This window comes from Mustela lutreola, chromosome 8 (genome assembly GCF_030435805.1).
Source record: "Mustela lutreola isolate mMusLut2 chromosome 8, mMusLut2.pri, whole genome shotgun sequence".
Classification (NCBI taxonomy): domain Eukaryota; kingdom Metazoa; phylum Chordata; class Mammalia; order Carnivora; family Mustelidae; genus Mustela; species Mustela lutreola.
Genome location: NC_081297.1, coordinates 103,151,214 through 103,163,845, shown reverse-complemented (window position 1 = coordinate 103,163,845; position 12,632 = coordinate 103,151,214). Strand labels below are relative to the sequence as shown.

At 34.7% G+C, this 12,632-nt stretch overlaps 1 protein-coding gene across 2 annotated transcripts in view; it reads right to left on the bottom strand.

Annotated features, from left to right (window-relative positions):
- Window positions 1-3,587: 3,587 nt before the first annotated feature.
- The window catches only part of RAP1B (RAP1B, member of RAS oncogene family), a 43,742-nt gene continuing 34,697 nt past the window's right edge, over window positions 3,588-12,632 (bottom strand). For both annotated transcript variants that reach the window (XM_059186268.1, XM_059186269.1), the window contains exons 3-8: window positions 11,836-11,904; window positions 11,024-11,080; window positions 10,123-10,263; window positions 8,097-8,240; window positions 7,152-7,268; window positions 3,588-4,915 (exon numbers count right to left, since the gene is read on the bottom strand). In XM_059186268.1, the coding sequence (XP_059042251.1) occupies window positions 7,182-7,268; window positions 8,097-8,240; window positions 10,123-10,263; window positions 11,024-11,080; window positions 11,836-11,904 (498 nt within the window). In that variant the 3' untranslated portion in view covers window positions 3,588-4,915; window positions 7,152-7,181. The remainder of the gene's footprint in view (window positions 4,916-7,151; window positions 7,269-8,096; window positions 8,241-10,122; window positions 10,264-11,023; window positions 11,081-11,835; window positions 11,905-12,632) is intronic.

Below are 12,632 nucleotides of genomic sequence, written 5' to 3'. Positions count from 1 at the left end.
AGAAACTCTTTCCATACCCTTTCAGACAAATCAGAGAAATTACTGGCTGCCTATAGATAATCTTTATACAGGTTAAAAATGTTTTCCTAAAATCATTAAATTGTCCCAAATGGAAAGCTGTGAGACAGTTTAATAGACTATTACCAATTGAGCTTTTTTCGTTTGCTGAGTCTTTTATTCCCCCGATAGAATGTATGTTCCATGTAGGCAGAACATCCCTGCTAGATCCCTAGCACAGGAACAATGCCAGGAACATGGTAGACGTGCAGTACTGAATACATTTGTTGATTCTTGGATACAAAAGTCAGGCAGGTGTCTCTAATTTTGGATAAAATCTTTAATTCTTAAGCTCAGTAATCTATAGGCTACAAACAAGGATGTTTTAAGGAAGCAAGTTCAAAGTATGTGTGACATTGTGGAATACTTTTTATCTGCATTTAGAAAACAGAACTTTTAAGCAGTATTTTACTTCTAACTTTCAAAGGTAAACTGTCAAGCCTACAAACTTAGCTGCTCCACTAATAGGCTTATTAGCCAATTTTGACAAGTATTATCAACATCCCAACAAAAACTTATGCATTTTTCTATCAAGTTATGGGAAACCAGGTTTAGTTCTACTCAGAATCATTACACTTCGCTCATGAATTCATAAAACACCAGATAAACTGTGCACTGTTAACAAATTATAGAACAGATTAAAACACAAATTTGAGGGTGCCTGGGTGGCTCAGTCAGTTAAGTGTCTATCTTTGGCTCACTCAGATCATGATCCTGGAGTCCCTGGATCAAGTTCTGCATGGGGCTCTCTGCTCAGCAGGGAGTCTGCTTCTCTCTCCCTCTCAATTAATAAAAAAACTTAAAAAGTTAATAAAAAAATCTTAAATCTTAATTTTTAAATTTAAAAAATTAAATCTTAAAATCTTAAAACCTTCAATCTTAAAAAAGAAAAAATTTGAGTCGTATTGGGGTGGCTTAGTCAGTTGAGTGTCTGTCTTTGGCTCAGGTCATGATCCTGGAATCCTGCGATCAAGCCCCATGCCCTTGGGTTCCCTGTTCAGTGGGGAGTCTGCTTCTCCCTCTGCCTCTTACCTAACCACTAGTATTTTCTCTCTCAAATAAGTAAGTAAAATCTTAAAAAAAAAATCTTTGTCCTATAAAATTACAAATTGTTAAGATTCACCAATAGTTCAGAAGCCTGAAAACACTCAGATTTTTATTTATTTATTTATTATTTTATTTTATTTTTTAAAGATTTTATTTATTTATTTGTCAGAGAGAGAGAGCGAGCGAGAGCGAGCACAGGCAGACAGAGTGGAAGGCAGAGTCAGAGGGAGAAGCAGGCTCCCTGCGGAGCAAGGAGCCCGATGTGGGACTCACTCCCAGGACACCGGGATCATGACCTGAGCCGAAGGCAGCGGCTTAACCAACTGAGCCACCCAGGCGTCCAACACTCAGATTTTTAAAATAAAGTCATTCTATATTTCCAAGATTTAAAGGGGTAGATGGAGATTAAATTCAAAGAAGACACTGAAATAAACCAAAAGAAAAAACACTGTGGTGGTAAGTTTTGATTCTAAGTTTGCTGCCCCACATCTAAAGATGAGATGATTAAAAAAGAAAAGCAAAATTTACTTCCATTAATTGGAGGTTTTAAAACTTTGTATCCTAATATCTGCATGTGATAAAGTTTATATATGTAAGAAAAAAGCAGCTACATTAACATAAAAGTCAAAGCAGGGGTTTTTACATTTTTTTTTTTTAAGAAAAAAATTAGGTGAAAATGTCACTAAGTTCCTCCTAAAATTCAAGTGTCTGCAAGTATCTGTGGGGACATGAAAAAGAACTCATAGGACTTTTCTGACTGAATTATAGTATTTTTCAGTGTAAGCACCAGAAAAGTCGATCTACATGATCTGCATTCCTAAGCTGTAGCTACTGTTTTGTATGAGACAATGATGCTTTTTGCCAAACCACAATCCTATTTCTAGTAGCAAAATATAAAATAAAAAAAAATGACGAAGAGTGTCACTTGCATTTACTTCACTCCCTAACGCTTCACGAAGTAGGTATTACTATCATTACCATTTTACAGATAAAGGAACAGAAGTACCTAAGTAGTGTTACATGTGAGGAAATAGCAGAGCTGAGATTAGAAACCCAAGAATTCTGGTTCCAGGGGAGCCCAGTCTTATTCACTAAACTGTCCATTTTGTTCCCCTAAAACTAATCTATAACTAATGTGTTGCTTACCAGCAGGTCAGTGGTTTTCAGTCAGGTGATTTTGCCCTTCAACATTCCCACCCCTGAATCTAACTGGAGAACACTTGGCAATGTCTGGAGACAATTTCAGTGGTTGCAACTTGGGGGCGGGGGTGGTACTACTGGCATCTAAAGGGTAGATAAAAGATATGCTGCTAAAAATCCTATAATGCACATTACCGCTCCCCAACAACTCATTATCCAGCATAAAACACCATACTGCTGAGGCTGAGAAACCCTATAATAGGGCGGGGTCCTAAATTGATCTCAGTTATTGCTCTACACTCAGACCTAGAACACCTATACTTATCTGAATATTTGTTTTCGAGAACCTAGAACTCAGGGGTGCCTGGGTGGCTCAGTTGGTTAAGCGTCCAACTCTTGATTTCAGGTCAGGTCATGATCTCAGGGTTGTGGGAACAAGCCTAGCGTCAGGCTCCCTGCTCCAAGCAGGGTCTGCTCGAAGATTCTCTCTCTCCCTCTCCCTCACCCTAAAATTAACTGAATTAATGGTGGTACCTACAAAGGTCAAATGGGTGTAACCGGATATAGTAAACTGAAGTGATTTTGTGCTCTATAATGCCACAATTGGGGGGGGGGGGTTTCTCTTAATGGCTATAAATAAAACCAGTTCTGCCAAGACAAGTCTCTTAATTAAGTGGGTCTTCTGAGAGAATATTTTTTTTCTTTAGATACATAAAACCTTTAAATACATGGAACTCCTTGAGTTAAATTTGTAAGGAATAATACCTTTTTCTTCCTAAAATGAAAGCCTTTAAATGTTCCATTCAAATAGGATGTATCTTTAAGAGATTAACAGACACCCCTAAATTAGATGATATCACTAGTTGATTGTGGATATGCTTTAGTGACTGGCAAATACTTTGAGAAAGATTAAGATTTGTTTAAAAACTTCAAAAAGAATTGAATTATAGCACACCTAAGGAAAAGACAGATCCTCTATAAAGAAATTAGTTCTTGAGTCCACTTCAAAGATCTTTATAACCATAACATTCTAAATATAACTTCATCTTATATATTTTTAAAAATCCATAAGCATAACATCTATCAAAGTATTTTCAATTCTTTCTCCTACACCTCAAAGAGCTACTGAACATTACCCAAAAAGCATGTATTCGTCAGTAATACTGCTTGATTTACAAAATTCTTACCCCCCCCTCCAAAATTCAAAAGATGGTTATGTGGATATTCAAACACTACTGGGGGAAAAAATCTGATATCTTTCACTCATTATTTCTGTAATCAATGAATCAACCTGGCTTGCCCAAATGTTAAATTATGAAACCACACTATGTAAAATGCACCTGTTACATTTAAAAGGAAGTTAAACCCAAATTTATTTGCTAGCACTGTTAAACATTACACAAAACATTCAAGTGGCAAGTAATTATAATGCAAGCCCTTGCATGGCAATCCAAATTTATTGAACTACTGATGCTAAGTTATACAAAATTGCACCACTTTAATTAAGGCTTTTAGTTTACATTTGGCCACCTCAAAGTAGTTGTAACATTAGGTTGGTCAATTTAAATACTGTGGCTCCCTGTTGGATAGACACACAATCTTTACACCCAAACGGTTAATGCATACAAAGCAACAAGGCATTGTTAAATAAAACAGCAATAGTTACTGCAACTTAGGCCTTGTGACCAATTACACATGATTAAAATTACTTCCCACATTCACATCCACAGTACTCGTCCACCATTTAACATCTCAACCAAAACGTTACACATGTGAAACAATCACTAACAGGCAAAAATACTAAACCTGTATATTTGGTATTGCAAATACACTTATGCATGAGCAAGCAAGGGATTCACAGTGAGAATCTACAGCTGCAGAAGCCTGAAAATGATTTACAAAAATTGTTAAATCATTAAAAAATTGTTTGAAAATATACACTTCTTGTTGTAGACCCCCACTGTACACACAACTATAAACATGGTTCCCTATGTAAACAAAAAAGGAAACATATAATAAAAGATTTGAAAAGTCTGGACATTTCCTTCCCAACAGATATTAAAGGCAATGTCTTTAATCTAAGACATTATACTGAAAGGACTATCATATTTTAAAGACAAGATCACTGTCTCCACAGGTTTTTTTAAAAATTAAAAAAACTATATAGCTGTGTTAATCAAAGCGCTTATTTGTACAATACAATGATAATGACCTTGAATTTCTTAAAAAAAATTACAATAAGCTACAAGTATCAAAGAAGCAAAGTTATCTGGAGTAGTCTATATAGGAGCTCTTTGGACTTTCTTTTATTATGCTAAAATAGTGGTGCTTTTAGGATTTACATTATTGTACTCTCCAATACAAAGTACGGGGTATGTTAAAGTATACAGTACACCATTTTTATACATGTACAACATTGGTGGATGAAAAATGTCTCTTAGCAGTAATACTGGATTGTAGCCTCTGGTTTTACCAGCTGCATACTCTAGGACTATTATATAAGTAAAAATCTCTCTTGTGATACTGGAAAGTGATCAGAATGTGCAAACTGATGTAGTAGCTTTCATCCGCCTCTTAAAGGGTACCACCACAGAAAGTCCATTTAAGATGTTGGTAGGTTTAACAAAGTTGGAATGCTGGCACTGTTGAATTGGGCAACAGTTCTTCAGACCTGTTGAAAGGAGAAAATTAAATTGAAAACATGGCGTTGAAAACAGCAGACTACAGATCCATAGGTATACATTAAAGCAACAGTGTTTTATGTGTTAGAAATGAATATAATACAAGCTCTTGTCATTACATTCATGACAATGTATGACAATGCACCACACAACTCATAGCAAGCGAAGCATAGGTAGACATTTTTATCTTTTCAGAATGACTTCATCTACTCTGCTGCCCTCTTTAAAGTCAGTCAAATTAACTTTTAGACCCAGAAAGGGAAGGTACCTTAGTGCAAATTTCTGTGTATTATCTTCCAAAGATTCAAAGCAGAAAGACAAAAACCAAAAAAACCACATTAATATTTTAGTTCAGGTCAACTTTATTAGAATTAGGATTTAAAAAGATAGCCATATTAACAAAATGAGTGTTTCCAATCCTAGAATTACATCGTAAGGATAGAATGTACATCTAATCAGGGTTTCTAGTATCTGAAAATCAAAACCTTTCTTCCTTACTCTTCCAGAAAGAGTAGCTACAAAGCTGGTTCAGAGAAGTAGACAAAAAATAATTTATTTCATGATGGCTCTTTATAGTCGACAGTTATAAACATTCTAATTTCATATTTAAACAAATTCTATCAACTTGATGGAGGTTAGAAAAAGCTGGTTTTGTACGAAAATCCTATGTAATTAAACTTCAAAAAATTGTGAGCGATATAAAAAAAGGTAAAATTAGAACTCATTGTCTGCCAAGTATTTATTTACTTTGGATGATTTTCTGCATACACTTCTGGGCTAAAGAAAGTTTTCTTTTTACTGTTTTTCTGGGATTTAGACTTGTTGCAAGTTCCAGAAACAATGTTAATATTGATATGGCTGTTGAGGCAATTGCCTTGAGCTTTAAGTCCTCAGTCTGAATGAGTTTGGTAAATTTTCTAAATCCTAGCAAACCAACGGTGGCAAATTAGATAGGACAGATTGGAGTATATGAGTTTACACACATGTGTGCTCCTAGGAATGGACATGTGGTGAGGATTGAGAGGATTATCAGGAATGAGAGCATGTATCTCTAAACAGAAAACCTTAAATAAAGAGTAGGGACAAACTCTCGAAGATTAAAGTGTGCTACCATAGAAGGTCATTTACATTTAATCTTCAAGAGGTCCTTGAGGAGAGCCACAAACATTACAAGCTCCCAGAATAAGGGTAGAGTAAAATATAGTTTTAATGGTAAAGGAGCAATAAGCCATTCTTATTGGCAAAGAGCAGCAGCTAATAGCTGAAGGTAAGTTTACCAAGTACCAGGCAGTGATCTGATTTACAAGTATTAAATCATTTAATATGACTGTTTTCAAAAACCATATAAAAATGTTGTATATGTTTAGTTTTCCTTTGCTGTCTCATCTCTGAGCTGTTTCTGTGGTTTTCTCTGCCTGACAACTCTTCGGATATCAGCTTAGATGTCTTTTACTTTGACATATTTTCCCTGAGTCCGCAGTTTACATCTGACTAATTTGGGGTTACAGTTATTCATGCTCCTGTAGTACCCATAAGAGCATAACGACTAAGCATGGGCTTGGGAGCCAGTTCATCACTCAAATTCTGAGCCATGCGCTCAGATCATAGGATTCAAATTTTGGCTCCTATATTTACTAACTGCAGGGCTTGAACAAGTAGTAATCTTTTTGTGTTCTAGTTCTCTCATATGTAATATGGGAACAATAATAGTTCTTGCATCATAGGATTGTTGTAAGAATTCAATGAATATGTGGATAATAGTTAAGAGTGCTAGCTAGCATATGATAACTGTGTCAGGGGTTCTTATTACTAGTACTGTGCTGGACCTAGTCTATCCCTCATTTATCGTATTTTTCAATTGTCTAACTCTTCCACTAGACCTGAATAGCTTAAGGCAAGGAAAGAAGGTTGGTTTTGTTCATCACTGTACTGTCAGCGCAAACCAGTGTTCCAATGGGGCATAAGTATATATTGGATGAACTTACCTAGAATATTCACTTATGTGGAATACCCTACTTTTGATGATGATATATAAAGGAAATAGTTATTTTAATTACTAGGATATCATTCTAACTCATGGATACCTTAAAGAGAAGTAATCTTGGTTTTTTTAACAACAACAAAACATTTTATACTTGTTTTCTTGAAAGAGTGTCCTTAATGAAGCTGAGGTTAAAAGTTAGAGGAAAAGAATATAAAAATAGAGGGAAAGATAAATTAACATACCTGGCTCAGAGCTACAATGCATCTAATATATTAAAGCAGCTGACATGTTGACTTTTTGCGGGCCTTCCCAGGCACTGGAGTTTTTCTGTTAATTTGCCGCACTAGGTCATAAAAGATCTGCAAACAGAGTTGGGTTGTTTTTTTGGTTGTTTTTTTAATTAGGAAAAAACCCCCCAAAAACAAAAAAATGGAAAAAATAAACTGAAAACCTGAACTCCACGTATATATATGAACTCCAACAAATATTCTGTTCAGCTAAGGAATAAGTAAAACTTATAACTATCAAATACTTTTATTTTTTGGGAGTGCTAAAATTTCTCTCCTTAAAATAAGAACTGAGTTAAGGAGCAGCAGAGATCTTACTGTCATTCATTAGAACATTTAATATCATTCAAAGAAAACAATCCTTTACTCTTCAAATCTTCCCTATGTTATCTTTACCCTACCACATGACTTAAGCCCCTTCAAGGCAAGAACCATGCAGGCCTTCTTAAATTTGTCTCCATCTTTTACAAAACATCCTTCATCGCTACATATATACACCTGAATACTTAATCCTGTCTTTCCCTCCCCTAACCTTTTCTGTCCAGTCTTCCCTTTTCTTTTTTTAAAGACTTTTACTTATTTGAGAGATCATGAACAGGTAAGAGGAGTAGAGGGAAAACTGTCCCTGTTGAGCAGGGAGCCTGGGATAATGACCTGAGCCGAACAGATGCTTAACTGACTGAGCCACCCAGGTGACCTAGTCTTCTTTTTCCTCTGAGCAAATTCTAGCACTGTTGCTTATTAACATACATATATTAACATAAGATTTTTGTCTATAAGATCAACAAAGCACCCAGAGCAAACATTAACCTAAGGTTGTGTTAATACACACACATTATTTTTTCATTAATTTTAAATGTTGAATTCCAAATCGAGTTTTTAAAGTGTATTTTACCATACCTCATTAACATTTATTTTTGATTTTGCAGAAGATTCTAAGAACGCACAGTTGTTCCACTGTCTTGCTAGGTTCTGACCTTGTTCCTTTCCTACAACTCTTTCATCTTCCAAGTCACACTTATTACCAACCAGGATCATCGGAACCTAAAAATACAAAAAAATTGTGAGGGTAAAAAAAAGTAAGTATGTTATATAAATTCAAAACAGAAGAATTTTTTAAAAAATTAACATATAATGTATTATTTGTTTCAAGGGTACAGGTCTGTGATTCATCAGTCTTACACAATACATAGTGTCATCCACAACACATACCCTCCCTAATATCCATCACTCAGCCACCCCGTCCGTCCCACCCCCCTCCACTCCAGCAACCCTCAGTTTGTTTCCTGAGATTAAGAATCTCTTATGGCAAAACCAAAGAATTCTAAGAGTCAACCCTAAGGATTACTTTATATGCCAGAGAAAAATATTGAGTAACTAAAATCCATTAATTTCATTAATATGAATGCCTGTTAAGAATCCTTCACGTGAAATTTTTAGAAAACTAGCTATGATCTACTTTTAAGAAAGGAAAAAAAAAAAACCCTTAAAATTACGTCCCAATGGATTTATAACTAAATATAGTTAGCAAAACACAAAACCTTTTAAAAAATAAATTATAAGAGAGTATTACTATGAAAAGCCAATACATTTCAAAATTTTAAAAGTCTTTCTAAGGGATGTGAAGTAACTTCAAGTTTTCTGGTTTACTGACATGCATTTATCAAATAATCATTCTCCATTTCATGACACAAAAAGGAGAAATTTGGAAAGCCCTTACGTAGAATTTTTAGTTTCTCATATAATATATATTAAAAAGCCAGAAAGTAAAATCATCCTAAATTATTAAATATTTAGACCACCTTAATCATTTGATGTCTATTTTACGAAGACACGATAGAGAGAAATAATACTTATTCTGCAAAATTCCCATTAATCATTTGGAGGCTGGCTTTCTAGAGAATTTTTGGAAAAAGATCCAAATTAGGAATATCAAGAATTTTGGTTTTTAGGAATAGACACAGAATTTTATATTCATACTTATTTAATGTAACTGACAGAAGAAGAAAACTATTATCAGAGACAATAGAAAATATTTACTAATTGAGAAATGGTAACTGAGCTATAAATATGTGAGCATACCCCAAAGTTCTCCTGTTTCAGAAGTCTAAGAAATGGCAACATTTCCCACAGATGCCTCTGAACCCTCACAATATTTGCTTATAATTAAATTATATATGTAATACAGTGATTTTTAAAAAGTGTGGTTCCTGGACCTCAGCAGCATCAACACCATCTGGAAATCTGTTAGAAATGTAAAATCTTGAGCAGTATTCTTGACCCACTCAATCAGAAACTTTGGGAGTGAGGCTTGGCTATCTGTTTTAACTAGATTTACAAGTGATTTTGATGCAAGATCAATTTTGAGAACCACTGCTATCTATAGTATGATAAGGAATTAAAGTAATCCTTCTGAAGTTTAATACAGGGATTAAACTCCATTATGGTACACGTAAGGGACATGCAAATTAATGTTAGAATTTAATGTACTGGTTGGCTTCCTTTTAAAAGTATTATTATGTTAGTTTTCTGTCAGTTGCTTGAGATGTGTTCATATGTAGTTTTGATTCTTGTTAGAAAGGCTCTTAGGTCTACCAGAAATATACCCAGATATCTATTAGTAACATCTGCCACCCACATCTTTCCTTCTGCCCCACCAAACACATTATTTAAAAATAGGAAGGGTATAACGTTTATTTTACACAGGCTAAGGAGAGAGGAAAGTTATTTCTCACTTTCCACATTATATATATTTGAAAATATGCACGAATGGTAAAGATATTTTACCTTCTAGGAAAAAAATTGTTTGAAATCCCCCTCCCCAAAACACATGACCTTTAAATTCCATTTAAACTGAAACCCTTAAATTGGATATCACTACACTGAGAGTCTGAAATTAAATATATTTATTAGGAACTCAGCTTACATCATCAGTGTCTTTAACTCGAAGAATCTGCTCTCTCAGATCTTGTAAATCATTAAATGTGGACTGTGCTGTGATGGAATAAACTAATGCAAAGCCTTGTCCATTTTTCATGTATAAATCTCTCATTGCAGTAAATTGTTCCTACAGTAGAAAGAAAGCATCATTAAAAAACAATAAAGTTCTGACAGTTAATTTGACAATTTTTAAAGTTTATAATTAGCGCTCAATGAAGAATACAGTAGTGTTATGTAACATTTCTTAAAATTATAGTCTGTGGCAAGATGTGATTTGAAAAACTATTTCATGAAGTAAGTTTTTATTTAAACAATAATACAACCAAAGCAGATTTATCTGCAATAAATATACTTAACTGGGAAAGAAATATCCTTTCCCCAAAAGCTACTTAAGACAGTTTATATTTTGATTTGTTTTTAAAGTACTATGAGACTGAAAATTTTAATTCAAATAATTTCTTTCTTTCTTCCCCCCCTCCCTTTTTCTTTGAAAATTTTATTTATTTGAGACAGAGAGAGCACAAGTAGGGAGAAGAGCAGGCAGTGGCAAAGGGAACAGCAGAAGCAAAGAGAGCAGGAAGCCTGAAGAGGGGGCTCGATCCCAGGACCCTGGGACCATGACCTGGGCTGAAGGCAGCTACTTAATCAACTGAGCCACCTAGGCACCTCTCATTCAAACAAATTTCTATTTATTTCTTCAGTAAATGGCCCACTGCAATTAGAAAGCGCACACACACAGAACTTAAAGAGAATAAGAAAAATAGCTGTAAGATTTAATGCAAGTTGTAGGCTTTTAAGTTTAATGAGCATTTGTCTATAGAGTACTAGCATTTACAAGGTCAATACCACAGAAGTTGTGCACATACTTTCATACTTGTTTTACATACCGTTCCTGCAGTATCCAAGATTTCAAGCATACACTGTTGTGCATCTACTTCAACTTGCTGGAGGAAAAATTAAAACATACCTTCATTCTTTAATGTGTAAGAGTACCTTATTATATACAAAAACTAGCATGATATTTAAATAGCGAGATTACTGTAACTTTACAACTAGTTTTATGCAATACCTGAATAGAACAGGAGAAAAAACAGCTATATAATCAAGGTCCACTGACCCCCAAATTGTATTAGGTGCAAAAACCATGTGTTCTCAACAGTATCTACATAGCAGCTGGGGGGGGGGGGGTGTCAAACTGTTACATAAGGTGGGGAGATAACTCTCCCCCTAAATTAAAAATGTCTGCATATTAAGTTTTATTGTCACATGTTGTATCTGTGGACATAGAAACAATTCTATTATTAGTAGTGATACTTTAATAAGAAGGGAGCCTGACAGTGTTCAGTTTTTGGTGGTGTTTGGGGTGGAGGGACACAACTATCACTTGAAATGGATAGCCTAATTCTGAAGTTTGTGTGTCGAATTACAATTTTAGGGTCAGGATAAACTTAAAATTCTCTGAGGAGGGCAGGGAGAGAGAGAGAAAGAACACATACGAGCAAGTGTTTTTACTATTTTCATTAACTGGTACGGAAACAAGACCAAGAAATCGAGTGTTTTTTCCTACTAATTTTTAAATAAACTCTTGCTTCTTCCTCTGACTTTGTAAACAACATTCAGCAATTACAAAGTTAAAACTAAGAACTTATATTTATAGTAAAGTCCAAAGCAAAAGTCTTCTAGAGTAAGTAACATATACCTTTCTATAAGAATCTTCTATCGTAGGATCGTATTTTTCAACAAAAATTCCTTGAACAAACTGTACAGTCTGGAAAAAAAAAAAAAAGAATACCATTTACACTTAAAGAAAACAAGAAATTCAAATCTGTATGCTTTGCACTATTGATTTCACATAGCCAGTTACATCACTGATGAAAATATAACCACTACTACATTTAATGTATGCATTTGGTGAGTAAATTACCTTAGAAAGCTTTTTAAAAACATTAATAATCACTATCCTCCCTTTTAGGTAATTTAACTTTCGAGCTCATATATTTAAAATTTATTTATTTTATTTTTAGAGAGGAAAAAATGGGGGGAGGGGCTTTAGGGGAAGGAGAGAGAGAATCTAAAGCAGGCATCATGTGCCCCGTGTGGAGTGATCTGAAGACCCAGAGCTGAAATCAACAGTCCAACGTTTAACCTTCACCTACTGAACCATCCAGAGGTCCCATATTTAAGCAAAATTTTAAATGTCTTCTATTTCAGTCTTAACAGCTTAAATTTGAATTTTAATTAGAAATGGGCTATTTGTTTCATGTACAAAAGTACATACCTTCAAGACACCTCCTCATCATTTTGGATATATTTACAAATGAAAAAGCAGCTCATGCCCCACTGCATACATTTCTCAGTTTGATTCAAACTTCAAGTTCTGTGCTAGGTGGCCATTCTAAGTGGCTGAGTGAGATGGTCAATCTGTTTTACACTGGGGCTTTATTAAACTGAACTACTCATCAAGTCATTTTCCTTAAGTTTCTCTCCTTCCCCAGC